Source organism: Stylophora pistillata, chromosome 6 (genome assembly GCF_964205215.1).
Source record: "Stylophora pistillata chromosome 6, jaStyPist1.2, whole genome shotgun sequence".
In the NCBI taxonomy this organism is placed as follows: domain Eukaryota; kingdom Metazoa; phylum Cnidaria; class Anthozoa; order Scleractinia; family Pocilloporidae; genus Stylophora; species Stylophora pistillata.
The window spans coordinates 3,752,501-3,770,000 of NC_142524.1; the positions used below are offsets into that span (position 1 = coordinate 3,752,501).

At 39.5% G+C, this 17,500-nt stretch overlaps 3 protein-coding genes across 7 annotated transcripts in view; all 3 read right to left on the reverse strand.

Annotated features, from left to right (window-relative positions):
* LOC148727788 (uncharacterized) overlaps positions 1-525 on the reverse strand; it is a 1,866-nt gene extending 1,341 nt beyond the window's left edge. The window contains exon 1 of the mRNA XM_088763429.1: positions 1-525. This exon is cut by the window's left edge and continues 1,341 nt beyond it. Coding sequence (XP_088619555.1) covers positions 1-271 — 271 coding nt within the window. The 5' untranslated portion in view covers positions 272-525.
* Positions 526-1,584: 1,059 nt separating this feature from the next.
* On the reverse strand, positions 1,585-12,535 carry LOC148727789 (uncharacterized). 5 transcript variants are annotated; one of them, XM_088763436.1, is made up of 8 exons: positions 12,072-12,212; positions 10,229-11,354; positions 10,028-10,154; positions 9,682-9,833; positions 8,730-8,871; positions 4,604-4,716; positions 3,684-4,268; positions 1,585-3,270 (listed from the first exon to the last, which is right to left on the reverse strand). In XM_088763436.1, the coding sequence occupies exons 2-7, from the start codon at positions 10,388-10,390 to the stop codon at positions 4,107-4,109; spliced, it is 858 nt and encodes a 285-aa protein (XP_088619562.1). In that variant the 5' UTR covers positions 10,391-11,354; positions 12,072-12,212; the 3' UTR covers positions 1,585-3,270; positions 3,684-4,106. The 5 variants fall into 5 exon arrangements, with proteins under 5 accessions (XP_088619562.1, XP_088619563.1, XP_088619560.1 ...); XM_088763437.1 differs by having other exon boundaries at positions 4,651-4,716; positions 9,658-9,833; XM_088763434.1 differs by having other exon boundaries at positions 9,658-9,833.
* A 227-nt stretch (positions 12,536-12,762) lies between these two features.
* On the reverse strand, positions 12,763-16,985 carry LOC148727790 (uncharacterized). Its single transcript, XM_088763442.1, has 2 exons — positions 14,331-16,985; positions 12,763-13,814 (listed from the first exon to the last, which is right to left on the reverse strand). The coding sequence occupies exons 1-2, from the start codon at positions 14,428-14,430 to the stop codon at positions 13,480-13,482; spliced, it is 435 nt and encodes a 144-aa protein (XP_088619568.1). The 5' UTR covers positions 14,431-16,985; the 3' UTR covers positions 12,763-13,479.
* Between the last annotated feature and the right edge of the window lie 515 nt (positions 16,986-17,500).

The following is a 17,500-nucleotide window of genomic DNA, read 5'->3' on the forward strand; positions in this document are numbered from 1 at the left end:
GAACCCATGCAAACAAGGAAGTCACGACTCCGGGCTTCAACATGTTTTTCCCTGCCAGGGTTCTTTTAATGTCACTTTCCCTAAAATGTCGACCACAAACTACCGTTGTTTTCCTTACTTTAAAGTTTCGTCCTTCCTCTCTTCTTATAGCATGGATCCATTTTTTCTTTAGTGTCTTGTCTGAAGGAAAGGTGAAGAAAGAAAGCTTTTCGCCGTCTTCGCCATGGACGTCTCTCGCAGTACACTGTGGTACACAACAGTGACTTGGCATTGCTCGTAATTAATTCGGCCAATAAAACCACAAGAGTAAAAGGAGATTATATCTTCTTTCTATAACGGTAAAGCTGTACTAAAATATTGTGTACTTCGGAAGAAAAAGTATTCGTTTTTAGAACTTGGTAAATATTCCAATACAAACTCTTATGTTTTACAGCGAAAGATGACTGGATGGCCTCGCTCTCATGCAAAGTTCGATACCAGTGTTCACTCGTCGCCCGCCATTATGAAAGTCGCGTATAATATAACCGCGTTTTGCGGTTAAACTCGAATAAATTAAAGGGTAAAATAAGGATGCACTGAGTCGATCTCTAGATAGGCCATATAACGCTTGCTAGACTGCAATCATTAAATTAACCCCGTTTTTCGTACAATGAAAGTAATCGGGGTGCAGAGTCGATCTCTGGATATGCCATATAAAGGCTGCTACATTAGATTCACAACAATAACTCCGTTTTTGGTGGAATTAAGGTCATTGGGGTGCACAGTGAAGAGTTCAGCTATCAGCTTTTTCTTTGTTTTAATTAAGCTCTGTTTTTGTTGATTCTGCCAGGCTTAAGACTAGCCGCCCCCCTCCCCCTTTGCCTTTCAGCGTTAACTATTTGACGGCTTTTCGAATGATAAGCAGCGCCGTTCCGTACATTTTCTTTGCTTCTCATGCAAGTTTGATTGCAGGATTTCACATCACATTGCTCTATCAACCAATGAAATGAAACGAAACAGGGGTTTGTTATGGGCTTAACCTCATCCAAGTCGTCCGCTTTGCACGTTTCATATGATTATTTGTTTTTCAGCGTCACTTTCCATGAAATAGGGACTTTAAGCAACCACGATGGCGACGGCAACGAGGGCGTGGAAAAACAAGAGATCTAATTGGCAGCACAATAGCTCAGCACGTGCATTTAGGAACTTTGTACATTTCTTAGCCGTCCTATGCAAAACAACAAAGTGACATCGCCAAAATTTGCGTCGTCTGCGAGCTGAAACCCCGACGGCAAATATTTTAGTTGCCATTTGGAACTCAATGCTACTGTTATACCTCATACTGAAGTTGAGCTGTGGCGCCGTATAAGACAGTAGGCTCGTGCAGCTATATTTGAAATTCTAAGAGTAGAAATTCATTTTTTAATCGAAGTCTTCCTTGGCGTTGCCGTCCTGACTGCTTAAGGTCCCTAATGTTTCAGATATAGCCCTCGCAAATTCAAACACGACTGTGTGTCAAATAAGTTCATTAGTAAAGACACGCAAAACAATAAAAAAAGGCAACTTATTTATGTGATCTCATCGTCTCAGCAAGTAGTTCAGGACTTTCACATAAAAAAATCTTTATTGTCAAAAATACCAATATTTTATTAATATAATGAAATGAAAGAAATAAGTATCCCAAATAACTATTTTTGTTTTGAAAAAAGGTCATCCGATAGTTTACATAATTAGTTACTCTCTTCTCTAAATCATAGTTACTTATTTACACTCGATTTATGCTGCTGACATCGCTAATTTCCTTTCGTGCACAAAAAGGAGTGAATAGGAGTTAGTTTAAGTTTTGAACGACTAGTAGATTTATACTAAAACTATTAGATTATTCGCTCTCGATTTCCATGCGTGATAGTTGACTTGGGTTGCACCTTCGTGAACTGTAGGTGGTTAGCAGCCAATCTCTAGAAGCACTGGTATCAATGGTGGAAGGAACAAATGCTGGTGGACGAACAAAAGGAGCTAAGGGGCCGAGCATTTAACTTTTGAGGGGGGGAATGGGTGATTTTGAAAATTTCCTGCAAACGCTTGTTGGAAGAAAAAAACTGCATGCAGCCCAAATGTAACAGAAAAAATTTACCAAAAAATCGGAAAAAATATCCTGGACAGCAGATTGCTAGAAAAAAATTTCTTGATGACCAGAAATCACCCGCTGCCCCCACCTGTCAAAAGTCAAATGGTCGGCCCCTAATGAAATATCTATTGTTTACGTCCACCAACATGGCGGCATTGACGTTACGTGCAAACCACCCATAGTGCAATAGAAATCTTGAGCTCATAAATCAGGCTAATTGTAAAATAGAACTTGGGGTAGGGTTTCATAACAAAAAGGCGGGCGCTTCTTCACGTTTGTTAAGAGTTATCGGTGTCTGTAATCTAGATTTGGATAATACTGTTGTTACGATTTGAACGTCGGTCCAGTAGCTTCGAGGGCATATACGCTAGTTTTAAGAACATCAAACTTCTAAGGGCCAACTATCAGACCGATAGTTCCAAGACAAATACACTCTGTTGTTTCCATTGTTCCCCGCTAAATTTTCTTACGCGCGCTAATTCAAAAATAACACGTCAATTGAATTATTTTCAAGATTTTTAGATGAAAGCCAAGTATAAAATTGGAAAAAGAAAGCAGACGAACTACCTAACTACTTTTAAGTTGTTTATTTTCTACGAAACCGCTTATTTACAGGAAATTTTCACGCATGACTACTATCCATACGGGTATTTTCAGCAGACGCACTGACAGTAGCCTTCCGCAGACGAACACTATCGCGTCACATGATCAAGTTAAACCAACAAGGATCGAAGAAAATTTAGTGGTGAACTATAACCTGTGATAGTTGATCATAGTTTCCCTCATCAACCATCCCGCGATGGAATCTCAAGCGTTTTTTTTTAGAAAGCAGTGTGAGAACCAATCAGATTCAGGGAATTCCAATACAACACAGCTGAGTTTCTACTGAAACATAGTTACATTTCGGTTATTAACCGCGGCTACATTGTAAACTACATTAGAACAAGATGGCTGCAAGGCCACTCGTAGTATCCTCCGACAGACACTGGCTCATCTTGATCGAATCCTCCGGGACACAAGGGAAGTAATCCTGGCCTGAGCACCTGGAGGACCTCCACCACGACATTCCCTGGGGTAACAGCATGACCGTGTAGTTGCTGTCTTTGGCTCAGTTGGAAAACAGCATGAGTCACATCGTTACCGTTAGGGATCGTCATTCCGAACTGAGTATTTACAAAGATCAATTTACAGATGCTTTATTCAAATACTGCCCCCGCTCAAAATAATAGTTACTTTTTGGTCATGATAAAGATAGTTTGCAAGTGAAATGAAAGTGTGATAAAAATAAAAACTAACAAATGTGCTGGCAGAGGAGCCTGACGCATTGAAATGTAGCTTAGGTCACTTTCTTACCATCAGCCGGAACTGACATGCTAGATCCATCAAGTGAAAGCCTTTTCCCAGACCTTTATATTAAACATTACATCAGAAAAATACATACTATTTTGGAATGGAGAGATCTGGGTGCATGGACATTTCACAACTTTCTTTGTAAATGGACAAGTTTAGAACTGAGGATATAGCTTTGCCGAATGTGCCGGCTCACTTGTACCTTCTTTAAAAGTTGCATTCTCACCTTTGGATATGATGGTTCCCGATGGGGAAGAAATACTGGACAAAGAACGACTAGCAGTAGAAGCAACGGGTGGTGAAGATAAGGCAGATTTTGATGGCACAACCAGAAGAGTGGATGACGTAGGGAGACTGGTGGAATGGGTAATAAGGGAAGTAGGTGAGGTGACGATGGTGCCAGGTGAGGGAACCATGCTGCTTGGTGAAGTGACGATGGTGCATGGTAAGGTAACTATGGTCCTAGGTGAGGTAATGATGGTGCTTGGTGAGGTAACTATGGTGCTACATGAAGAAACAAGGAAGCTGGTTGCACTACTTTGAGAAATTAGTAAGCTTGTGATAGATGAGGATGAACTGACAATGGATGTGGGTGGGGTCGACTGACTCTAGACGGAGTGTGAAACATCGAATTTCCACGTATCTCGTGTCAACCACAACTTCTGGCGTTGGGCGCTGCCATACAAATGTGGCTTTCATGGAGCCTCTCCAATGTCCTTTCCCAAGGTCTCAGGAAGACCTTGAAAAACAATTCCCAACTGCTTCGCCTTTGCATAGGGCATTTTTTGTCCACTTTTACCCACAAGTTCACCTAGAGTGAGACAAATAAGCAATCACTTCTTAGATATATAATGTTATCATTATTTATCACTGTTTTTCACTTCCTTTTGTCTTACTAATGTATGGGATACAAATCTACACCTGTCTATTAACATACCATAACTCTGCTATACAGAAACATAATCAATGTAACTGTGTTCAGGATACTTCCAATTGTTTTAGATGTCTGGGCAATAGTTCTTGTTGAAATTTTAAGTTTTCTGGGTAGGATGTGATTCAACATGTTATGTTTTATAATAATACTTGTAAAAGCAAAAGTCCTCCAAGTAATCTGAAAAAAGGGGAACATTGCAATTCTCAACCCACTAACAATGCTTTGAAAGAGAGTAAACTCCAAAAATGTTTGACTGTACTGTATTTGCTGTTAAAAAGTTCCTGTAGATCTTTCGGCGACACTTCTTCTTTTTCTTTGTCTGATACTTCAAGAAATGGACAGGAAAATAAAAGAAAAACAATTAGCAGAAATCTATTCAGTAAGAACCTAGGGCAAATGTGTTGTTCCATAAAATATCCACACTTCCCCCACAGAGGGGGGTTTCATAAAAACCCCCACCTCTCATGGAATTCCAATTAACAATAGACTCATTTCTTTCAATTTATGGTCTTTGATCTCCCCAGCCTACCAGGAATTTCTGATCCCTTGTGTGGAGGAACTGTCAGCAGTAATTTTTGGGAACTACACAACGTAAGAATATACAAATAAAGTGTAAGGTTTCTATAACTGTCTTGCATTATAGAGCTAAATGGCCTCCTTAAACTCCCACTTAATGTGTTTCAATTCAACCAGGCTATTCTAAAATAGCACCAAGTTAGTGTTATAAACAAGATAAACCAACTGAAGGCCTTGTGGTTGAATTAATGAAACCATTTGATCATGATCATAACAAATATATTTAATAACTGTTACAATATATTGGTTGAGGTCACATTAGAAACTTAACTGTGGTAAAGGGCTTTTACTATGGTAAAAGTAAGTAAACAAAAGTTGACAATAGTAAATTGAGCTTGTTGACTTAAACATTTCCCAGATGGATTTTTGTCCAAAGAGTGTCAATCAAATTGCAATTTGATAAGAAAGACAAACAAGTTCAGACATTCCATGTTTTACTTGTGTTACGTTCGTCTGGGAAAAGAAATGTTCTGTTTCCCCCTTGCGCCATGGATTCTGAACGCTCGCTCTTTATGATAGTTGCTATTCTTCTTGTTATAATTGCTATCCGGAAAGCTCAAAGGTTCAGGTTTATTGCCCTGAACATGTATTTTCTTTGTAAGAGAAGGCAGCATGACTTAATCTCTGCTCTTCTCACCAGAAGAATTAGGAGGATAAGACATACTTGTGTGAGGCGACGAAGAGCGGCGTGGGTATATCCCAGACCACAGGGTTGGTTTGAAGAGATGTACCAGAATCCAGTCTTCTCTACCTTGTGGAAAAATGACTTTCGCGTCACAAAGGAGACATTTGATTACATTTGCCAGCTGGTTGGACCAGACCTTTCAAGGCAAAACACTCGCTTCCGAAAGGCTGTTGCTTTGAACAAGCGCGTGGCAATTGCGTTATGGAGAATGGGAACCAGCAATTCATATAGAACGACGGGAATAACATTCGGACAAGGAAAATCTACTGTAATAAAGATATGTGAAAACTTTATGGAAGCCTTAATACGCCACAAGGACGATTTTATACAGTTCCCAGATGATCCGCTTGATGTTACACTGGCTATGAGGAGGAGTGAAAGTTTAGCTGGATTTCCAAATGTTGTTGGAGCGATAGATGGATCTCATATCGCCATAAAAGCACCCCATGTTAATCATGAAGATTATTTTAACAGAAAGCAAAACTATTCAATTAATTTGCAAGGAGTAGTCGATGCAACTGGTAAATTTATAGATGTCAGCACAGGATGGCCCGGTAGTATTCACGATGCCAGAGTATTGAGACTTAGTACACTGTACCAAAGAGCCGAGCACAACCTTATTTTGACTGAGCCAGTTAAACGCATTAATGGAGTAACTGTGCACCCCCTTCTGATCGGTGATTCTGCTTACCCATTACTACCCTGGCTGGTTAGTCCTTATCCCCATTCCCGTAACCTTAATCGGAATCAGGCCAAGTTTAATAAGATTTTGAGCAAGAGTAGGGTAATAGTAGAAAGGGCCTTTGGGAAGCTGAAGTGTCATTGGAGGTGCCTACTAAAGCCACTTGAAGAAAAGACACCAAAAGTTCCACATACTATCCTGACCTGTTGTATTTTGCACAACATTTGCGTTTTAAGGGCTGACGAGTTCGAAGATGACCATAGTTCCGATGATGAAGATGATGAAGATGGGGATGATGACGGCGATCAAATTGCATTCGGGCAGGGACGAATTGTAAGGCAAGCTCTAACTGCATTTCTCGCTGAATGAACTCATTTTTTTTATATAGACTGTCCTTTTATTAAACGGACAAATCTGAAATTATTGATGAGTTCTTGCTTAACTCCATTCATAACATTTATACTCATGAAAAAGTGCTGTCACGATTATGGTCAAACTGTGGATTATTACTTTCCATTCCTGCCTATATATTTAGTCTGAAAAAAAAAATTAATTGGGAAACTCCATTCGCAAATTGTTCAAAAGCTCTGGAACAAAACTGTAACTGCAACTGTAACGGTAAAAAACAACAACAATAAAACGAAAAAGAAGAACCTTGTAAACAAGAGGAAAAAGAAAGGTCTAACTTTCATTTTTTGAGGATTACGCCTAATTCCCGTATCGCACCAAGCACAAGCTCCTGGGTACGGTTGTCAGACTCCCTAAGATATTGGAAAAGTTCCTTCTTTTCCTCTTCTGCTCTCTTTGCAGCCTCTGTTTGTGCCTTGATTAGCTCCTTCAGCATGTCCTCTTCCTTGTTTTGATCCTTAGCACGTTCGTCGTCCTTTTTACTCTGCTTGGTTTTTTTCTTCTTTGAGCCTGGCTTTTTCTTGTCTTTGAAAAATAGCCGTTTTGCTTGTTCTAGTTCGTCATCGTCTGTTAAGGCATCGTCATCGTCATCTTCAGGTCGAGCGCGTTTTCCCGGCTGCAAAACTAGTTCTTTCCCTTTTCCCCGTCGAGCTCCGCTTCTAACCAGTGCCTGCGACAGGGGTGACTCTTCATCTACTTCAGACTCGCGACTTGCCGTTGTGTTACTTGCACTTCCACCCGAGGAGGAACTTGGACTCGGTACAGGAGTCGTTGGAGTGTGGGACGTACCTGCCTCCATGACGTATTTGGGATTTACTGAATCCCTTGTCCCCCAAATTTCATCCAGAGCATCAAATTCTGGGAATGATTTAATGCCCTCGCTGCCTTCTCCTGTTAGTTTGCTTTTATCCTTGACTGTCTTGTATTTTTTGTTGAGGTTGTTTATTTTATCACGGCAATTTTTTGCTGACTTATCGCTGATAAAATCATTTATTTCTTTACTTTCGGCGACAAGTCGTGCTGCTATCCTTTCCCACATCGTCTCCAGGCTTTTTCCCCTTTCTCGTCTAGGGTACTCCTCGCCGTAAATTGCAATAAGCAACGTAACCTCTCCATCACTCCAACGAATGCGTGACTGCTCGGTTAAAGTGGATTTTTTGGCACTTTCTGCGGAGTACGCCGGGTCCACAGCTAAATCGTTTCTTGGCAAAGCTGCTGTTGAGGAGTGAAAAGGAAAATTGAGCGGATACTGTGGGGCAATGCCACGGACGTTAAATTCGGGAAAAACACTGTTTTCCTGTTGGCCGAAAACGTAAGGTGTGCGTTGGAAAGGAGGTCGATCATCTACAAATGCAGCTGATGGAATTGTGAAACGTCGAGATGGAAAGCTGAAAGATTTAAGTAAAGGATTACAATCGAAAACAGCATTTACCACAAGCTAAACGCAGTCTAACGCAAATTAAGCAGCTTGAACAAAAAAAAGCGGCATTTGAAGAGGAAACAATTGTAAAAGCATTAACTTACTTTGAATTGAATTTGTCTGACATATTTCAGCGACTTTCGTTGGGTAAGTTTTACAACCGGGTCTAACGTTGCTTCTGCGTTGATCGTCGTGATCCGAAGACAAGAAAAAAGCGCGTGAATAGAAATAGCGCAACTATTTCATTCTTCCGGAGCTTTTAGACCTTCCATGCTAAGAGAGTAGACAAGCTGTCACTTAAATAAACAAAGTTTAGATAAACGCGTGATAAACCATGCTTTTTCAGGTCGTTTTACCATGGTTAACTTTTCTTCATCCTGCCGCGGTTGCTATCGCGACACACTCCAATTACATTTACCATAGTAAAGCGAAAATCATCGGTCACACTACAAATTGACGTAACTATGGTAAACTTAACTTTACTATGGTAAAAAAGGGCCAAGTGTGACCTCAACCATTGCCAATGTATTATTATGTTAAAATATGTAAATATAACTGGACACTTACATTGCAATAGGCTACCAAAGGACTTAATAAGGTCTTTGTCAGCAATCAGCTTGTCACAAATAGCTGACTGGCCATGGTATAACATGCCATCATACGAGCATAACACCATTCCCTGTCCACCAAGCAATTCAAGTTCTGCCACCTGTACATTTAAAATAAAACAATTAAGAATAATCCCAGGCTCACGGGATGCTTCCTCAAAGACACCTTAAGGTGGCTTCACCCTGTTGTTTTTGAAGGAGCACCTTCAAGTTTTCAACCTCCCACACCTAATATAAACAGCATGACTTAAACTGATCTACAAATTATATACAAAACAAGTGTGATATCATTATCATGTGAGATCTATTCCAATCATTGACTCACTCCTATGGTTAAAGCAGTTACTTATTTTGAAGATTAGCCCACCAGGGATCAAAGTTGTCAGAACTTTATTTGCACTAGAGTGAACACAGTTTGTAGCACCCATGGTTATATTGTAGCCAGCTGAAATTTAAATAGTTTCGCGATAAATTATTATTTACAACATTCTTAGTTCAAGCGACAAATGGTTTCGTAACTTAATTTGTTTCTGAGTAGTCAGATCCCTTGATTTGCTATCTTGATGATTTATCTTGATGCTTACGTGCAAAACAGTCGATGACCAGCTTTGAATGTCGTTACATCATAAATTGTTCTTTTTAAAACATAAGTCACATGACCTATTCTCCCCCCACCCATGCACCCACTCACTCACTCATTCATTAAAACTTAATAAGTTACTTTTTCTCTCTTTCATCTTTACAATATACAATTTATGTTAAATACAAATGTAACTAAATTGTTGTGCTTGGAAATGCTACAAATTGGCAATTAATTATAGCATACAGCTTCCTTTTAAGCATAATGTAATATATGCACTACATGCACTATGGCTGTTCAACTGTACCTCTTTCATCATATTTTTAATGACCTTTTGGTCTCTCACACTATTTGATGGCTGCAAGATAAGATTGCCACTATCTTCCATGGCTTTTTTGCGGTATTCTTCTCTGGATTCCTCTGCCAGGCCCCTCCACTTTTCTCCTAAAGTCCTAAAGACATCTGCACTCCCACCAGTTTTATCTTCAATTTTAAATAGTGCAGAAAAATAGATATAGTGCAAAAGAAAAATGGTAATAGTGAAGACCATTCCAAAAGTAACTAATTATTGCAAATGCTTGTAAAATGTATTTAAAATGCATAGATTGGTTATTCATTCATAGTATTAATTTCAACTAAAAACATAGGAATGATTCAATTGAAATAATTACATTTACCTTTTTGCATAACATCACTAGTAAATAAGTTGTAACCTGACAGTTTTCTATGGAGTTGCTTGCTTTTAGGAGCTGTCTGCCGATTGCCAGAGCCACTCAGCTTGGCATTGTAGTTGTTTATCCAATTCTGCAAATTAATGCACTCTAAATTAATTCCATTTAAGATAGAAAAAGAAATTCAACTGCATTTCAATTACTCACAGTGATGACTGTTTCCAGTCTTTGCACCAGCACAGTGGGATGAGGATATAAGGGAAACGAAATTAAAAATAGGAATTTGCATATTATTAATCTGCTGTCTTCCAAATGAATTAGAAAACCCTCACAGCAAGGATGGGAAACAACATTAAAAACAGAACCCATGTACGGTGCCAGGTGTGAAAATAAAACCTGGGGCACATTGGTGGGAGGTGAGCACTCTCACAAATGTGCCATGCCAAATTGATGTTTAATGATAAATATCATGAAAAATAACAGCTCAACTACAATGTGTAAATTATTAAACAATCACCTTCACTGAACCCAACTATTATACCACCCTCAAGCACAAGATATGATACAAATGCAAATAAATATTTTAAGCCAGAAATTAAATCAAATTCATTTGTATGTGAAACAATTTGCACAGGGACTTGCTAACAGTTGGTTCATGCTTTAGCTACCTTTCAGTTTAGATTTAACAAATGGTAAACACCACAGCGTACACTATTGAGTTATGGATGCACGCGGGAGGTTGCTAAGCATGAAAGAAGCATAACAGTCGCTCGAGGCGATAGCCGAGAGTGACTCTAGCTTCTTGCGCATGGAGCATGATCTGGATTGTGTGGGTCTGCTAGCCTTTTTATATTATTTTGAAACAGATTGGAGAGGAAGGCTGAGGTGAAACAAAATGGACTGCTGAAGTGGTAAGGTGGGAGGGGGGGGGGGGTAAACCAAAACAATTTCTGGGAGGAAGGCATCATGGACATTTTCTGGAGCAACAAAATTCTTACATACTAATTGTTTACTACCACCAACAAAATCCTCAACTGTAGGACTAGCTTATATTCCATCCTGCTTGGATAGTGAATACACTGACCTGGTGTCATTACCTAATGGTTTAATTACATTTGGAAGTGGAAAGACATAATACTTTTGTCTTCAAATACACCTATATTAGTGTGGCTTTTAACAGTCTACTATCATGTTCTCGAATCCTGTACTCCCAACATATACAAATCAAACTCCAATTGACTCCTCATCATTGCTTAATCTGTCAATTGTACATGACTGTGTAAACTCTGTCATGGAGAATGATCTCAGTACTCTGAGGCAGAAGGATGTGGGCCTATAAATTAAAAAAAAAACGCACTAGAAAAAAAAATTTTTTAAACATTTATAAACATAGAATTGTGGACACGTACAACAAGCACACTTCAGTTAGTCATTCAAGGAGCTCCAATTATATTTGTGTAAAATAGATGTAGATTATCTTCTACTAACTTCCTTGCAATTGTTGAAAATTGAAAATGGTGCTTAATAAATTGATTGATTGATTGATTTATACATTCATTCATTCTTTCACTCATTTCTTAACTTCGTCATTTTTTAAAATATTTATTGATTTATTTATATTTTTATTTGTATTTTGGGTGGTTTACTTTGCTTGAGCACTTTCCCTATGTTTAGGAATAGCTGTTTTTTTTTTGCTATAATTTGTTGTAGATTTAGTGTTGCGAAATAAGTATAGGCTGGTGGAGTACCACTGTCAATAGTATCTCAAGTGTAAGCCCGAGCCTTAACTTCAACAGACTGTGGAATATATAATATTGACAACAACTGAAGAAAGCTGCAAACCTAAGGTGCCATATTTAAGCTGATAAAGATCGGAGCAGCTAGCAGGCCTAGGTATCTTCCAGTGAAATCAAAGAGCTTGCGAGCGATAGCAGGACCGTGGTTCAGGGAAATAATTTAAAATGCATGAATTGTAGTGAAGGAAAGTAATTAAGCCTCACGACACGGAAACTAAATTATTCATGAACGTGTTTTGAAGTATTTCATTTACCTTAACTTGCTCCTCTGACAATGAAGCTACTGAAGCACATTCGCGTATTACACTTCCCATTTCCCGCTTGGTAGAAATCATTCCATTTTCATGAAATGATTTCAGAATGTTTTTCTGTTCTTCAGTAATCTTCACGCGTGGAATTTTATCCATGATCTCTTTTTACCAGATGTAAAAGCGATGAACTTTCCTCTTTCGCTTGAACCTTGCCACATGTCAAGTGCGACTGCGATACCGTACGAGGCTAAGCTACAAATCCAGCACCTTACCAGGCCTTTTTTTTGTTCTCAGTAATCTAATCTCGGTAGGTAAATAGGGCCTACTTTATCGGCATGTATGCGGTAATTTGAGAATAATTAGATTCGCTTATAAGCGGTAGATTAAGGGCGAATCGGGTGGGCACCTTCCTAGCTAAAACCACAGGGTCTGGGTCCGAGTGACTCGGCCGAGTGAGATAATGAGATTCATAGGACCTAGGAAGTGGACCTAGGGTTAGGGTTAGGGTTTAGGAGTGAGGGTTAGGGTTTTGGGTTAGGGTTATAGGGGTAGCGTAGGTGTAAGAGGGGTTTTTTAGGGTTAGGGTTAAAAAATTTGAAAAAATAACGGTCAAAAATCCAAGATGGCGAAGAAAAACAAAGACAACAAAGAAATCCAAGATGGCGTAGGGATTAAGTCAAAAAACACAAAGTAGTTAATTTTAAAAATCATCACATTTATTTGTGTGCCACGCGTTTCAATTATCTTTACATTGAAAAAAATTCATATTCTTAAAAAAGGTTTGGAAGGGAATCACCGATAGTTGACTTTTTTATGAGTGAATCCCTCCCAATACTTGTAAGATAAAATGTGTCATATTTATATATGTGTAAAAAGATGAATATGCGAACCATGTGGTATCGCGTGTTATAATACGCAGATGCAAACATGTAGTGGTAAAAAATAAAATATACAGTTAATCGTGTAATTGAATGTTGCATAAATGGAAATGGAAATGGTTCAGGAATATAAGGTGTCTTTTCTTCTGGTGTTGTCCTTTTAGTAAACACTTCATCCTCGTCACTGCTTTGTTCTTCTTCTAACGTTTTAAGGTAGACTGTGTTACAATGTTCTATATAAATGTGAAAAGCTTTCATGATGTCCGCTTGCAGTTTAATAGTCATATCTTTATCGGTTTCCACTTGTAAAGTTCCATAGGTTTTTATGAACTCTTTTGTATATCTCAGCATTCGGCAGTAATCATCATAGTCTGCATTTCTCTCTACAATGTCTAACAAATCTTTTAAAGCTACGGCACACCATTTAGGATTATCGTCCAGGTCGTCAAACATGTTGGCTGTCAAAGTGGTAAATGATGAAAAAGTAAGAAAGTGAAAGTCTTATAAAAGAGTTTGTAGGTAACAGCTGTCAATCACTGTTTGATTGGCGTCTGCTCATCATCGGTGAATGATAGGCGTTTCTTGCATGAGGAGATGGCACCATCGTGATGATAACGTACAAATTCCAAAAAGGCACGCATGACTTGACCACGTAATTCCCACGTTCTTCTATCGTAATCCTCACGGGTAGGTGCATATTTGATTAAATAGGTTTCAGTATCTTGAATGACTCTTCTTTTTGATTTGACGTCAGAGTGATATTCCATAGAATCTAAAATGTCAACCATAAGTAACACAGCCATTGTAGGACTCGTTTCCATAGAGGGATTCATGGTGAATGATGTAGGTGATAAGAGTGTACCTTGTTCTATATAGAAAGTGAAAACAATATCTTTCAATCAAGACCTGTCAATCAAAGGTAGCGTCGCGTCTCTGTTAAAAATTAGAAACTGTCAATCAAAGTTAGCGTGGCGTCTCTTTTTAGCGTCGCGTCTCTTTTAAAAATAGAAACTGTCAATCAAAGTTGGCGTCGCGTCTCTTTTTAGCGTCGCGTCCCTGCTAAAACAATACTTGTCAATCAAAAGTAGAGGGGTATTGTTCTCGTGTGTATAAAGCTAGCATCGTTTCACTGCTTTTTCATCAGTGTAGGAGCAGCAGCAGCAGCAGAAGCAACAGCAGCAGAAGAAGAGAAATGGAGAAACTAACCAAATGAGTGAAAGGCCAGAGACCTACACCTTACAATAAAGGAGAGGCAGACTACACATTTAAGAAAGAATGGAGAGAGAAGTATCCCGATGGAACTGTCATGATTGATGGTGTACCTCAGCAGCAGCAACAACCCAAGAAGAAGAAGAACTGGCAAAGAAAGAAAAATGTCACAAACCTGTCGTTGGATTTGGATTCTCATGTGCCCGTGATGCAGACCCCTGTGAAAGTGGTGTATCCCACAGATATTCCTGAGAATACCTCACAGTCACCTCCATTGAAAGAACTGAAGAAGTTGGTGGAATCCATTAAGCCAGAGATCCCTCAGCAGCCCATCCCACCACCAGTGGAAACCCAGGTCTTGGAAGAAGGCGAGATACCTGAGTCAGGTAATTATCAATACGGTACTCTGGAAGAGTTACTGGCTAGTGTAGGGGTCTGCTATCCTTGCCCCATTCATAACGAGGGTATGAATGAAATACAATCACAGAAAGAATGGATCCAAGATGTGTTTCTAAAGTGTCAGGTGGAAAATTGCCCGGTGTTTACCTCTCTGAAGGATTACCATTCCTATTACGATGGGTGTCGCAAACAAGGAAACAACTGGTTTACCCTGGCCAGGATTGCTACGATGAAATGCGAGTGTGGCGAGACTCCTACATTGGCCATGTCCAAGACAGAGAAAACTTTCCTTCACTTGTATCTACGCTGTAGAAACTCAAAATTGAATAAAGATGCCAAAACAACAACGGTACATTTGGAATAATAAAGCCTTTGCCCAAAGACTGGCAGAAAGATGGTTCCAATGTACAAACTGTTGGCATTATACGCCGTTTAAAAGTAGTTATTGTCTGAGATGTCATTTACCGGTACGAATCGTGGAGAATCAGAAACCTATGGATATTCCTTAAAGCTAGCAGACACAAATTCATCATTTCATACCAAGCCAGGAAAGTGTGTACATCATGAGCGACGTGAGAATATTGAACGATAGCGCCTTACTTTACCAGCACAAGTACCAGTTTGATTTGGACGCCACAAACAAAATAAGCAGTCCTCGTGAACTCATACGCGGTATATTGGGATATTTTAACAAACCAATAACGGAAAAGCTACGCTATGAACTGATTTCGACCACGCGTTACCCCATGAAAGTGTATTATTTCTTATGGTATGTACAAGCTGCCTTTGACAAGGAATGGCCTGTCATTCACACGAAAGATAATTCCAGTAAATATAAGTTCATGGACGCGTGCGAAAATGTATTTGATGACATTGTGCGTGATCCTATCGGCGGCCACATGCAGCTCTACCTGTTTCAACATTGGGACACATTTCAGCAATTGGGCGAACGGTTAAGGAAAAATAATTTTTATATCGACGATGTGACAGAAGTCTGGACCACGTTCCGTAATCCCATGTTAAGCCATCCCGATGTCATGAGTGAATTGGTGACTTTGACCTCTGAAAAATATTCCCCAGAGTGGCTTAAAAAATCACTGGAATCGCAGCGGTTCATCAAAGACTGGTGAAAGTAGTTTTACAGGAACAAAGAGGTATCACGTTCTAGAGGTGTATGTCGAACTATGATTGGATAGATCGTGTAAGTCGCTATGATTGGTTAGAAGTGTATATATCAGAGACAGTCAAACCACGAGGCGTCCTCTTTCTCCTCAAGTCAGAAGTCTCAAGTCTCCTCAAGTCAACAACGCAATGGCAAGTTCTAACCGCCAGTACGTTCTCAAATTGGAACCAGAACGAGTGGTTACCCTGGTAGATACTTTGTTAGACATCCTCAAGAGGGAGGACGACGTGGACGAGAAAAAGATGTTGGAAACTATCGAAAATGATTACTTCGAGGAGTCTATGCCCGAAGTGGATCAAGACGAAATCTACGTCGAGAAAAAGAAGGAAGCCATAAAGGCCCTCCAAAAAGTCCTGCGTCATATTGTGGAGGAAAAAATTACGCAAAAAATGAAGCGCCTCGAGGGTTGCGAGGACAAAAATAAAAATTAACACGAACAGTCGGTATGAACAGATTGCATTTATACTTTGTAACGTTTCTAGGATTTCACTGTTTTACAACGTGATATTTTCATGTATACGTTGTACATTTCATGTATACGAAAATGTGAATTTCGTACATTGTCACTTCAATAAATGGTTTTGAAAGTACAAGTGATGTCATTTTATGGGAGGATGGCGTGTTGTAAAGACCTTTCCGATTCGTACCCCCAAGAAGTCTATTATCAATCCTATCTTTGTGATGAAATTTTGTGGGCCGAGGCCAGGAACGTGTTCGATAATTGAGTCAGTTTGCTAGACATAACGTCTCGTAGTCACGTTCGACGCACTAAAAACTACTATAAAACGAATACAAGAATTGTAAAAACTGTAAAAACGTGTAAAATGGTATATAAAAAGTCACTTGTAAAAATGTAGCGGAATTCCAAATCGATTTCGATCAATTATGATCCTCATCAGTAGTACTCCGCCATGTTTAAAATACTCATAAATAATTGTTCATATAAGTGACTCTGAAATGTCCACACTTCTTCCAGGCTTCATGTAAGCGGTCATGATGTATCAATCACAGCTCGTGGGATTTGAAAAAAGTTCCATTCGTTCTTGGAGTTCATAAGCGAGTCTTCGTTCACATTATTTATCCTCACTCCTTCAGTTATTTGTCTCAGCATCGCGTCATTGCGATAAACCCCCGTCACATCCATTCGGAACTGCTTTACCTCTCTATTGTGTTTCTCTTTACAGTGTTTCCACAATGCAGATCGTTCTTCCTTATTGTTAAGTGATTTCGTATGCTCTTTCCCTCTGGTATACGCGCTCCTGGCTGTTTCCCCTACGTATACGCTGTTACACTGGATACACTTAATCTCATACATCACACTTTCTCTATCACACGGTCCTTTTCCACCTGTGCTACACACTGGGCAGTCTTCTCGTCCACACTGTCATTGATAAAACAGATAGGAAACGACATACACCCATCAATACAACTCGAAATAGATTACCCCTCTAAACACCAGGACGGAAAGCTACCTATCCTTGACTTGAAGGTGTGGATGGAAACAAAAGGGAAAGAGACAGACAGGCAGGACAAGAAAGCCTCAGCCTCAATGATCATGTATGAGTTTTATTCCAAGAGCATGGCTTCTAAGACAGTCATACATGCTAGGTCTGCCGTAAGCTGGAGTACAAAGAGAACAGTCCTGACCCAAGAAGTCCTTCGGGTCTTACTTAACTGTAGCAGATTGTTACCATGGGAACGAGTAGTAGAGAATGTTAACGAGATGGTCCTGAGAATGCAATACTCGGGGTACAGCAAGAAAT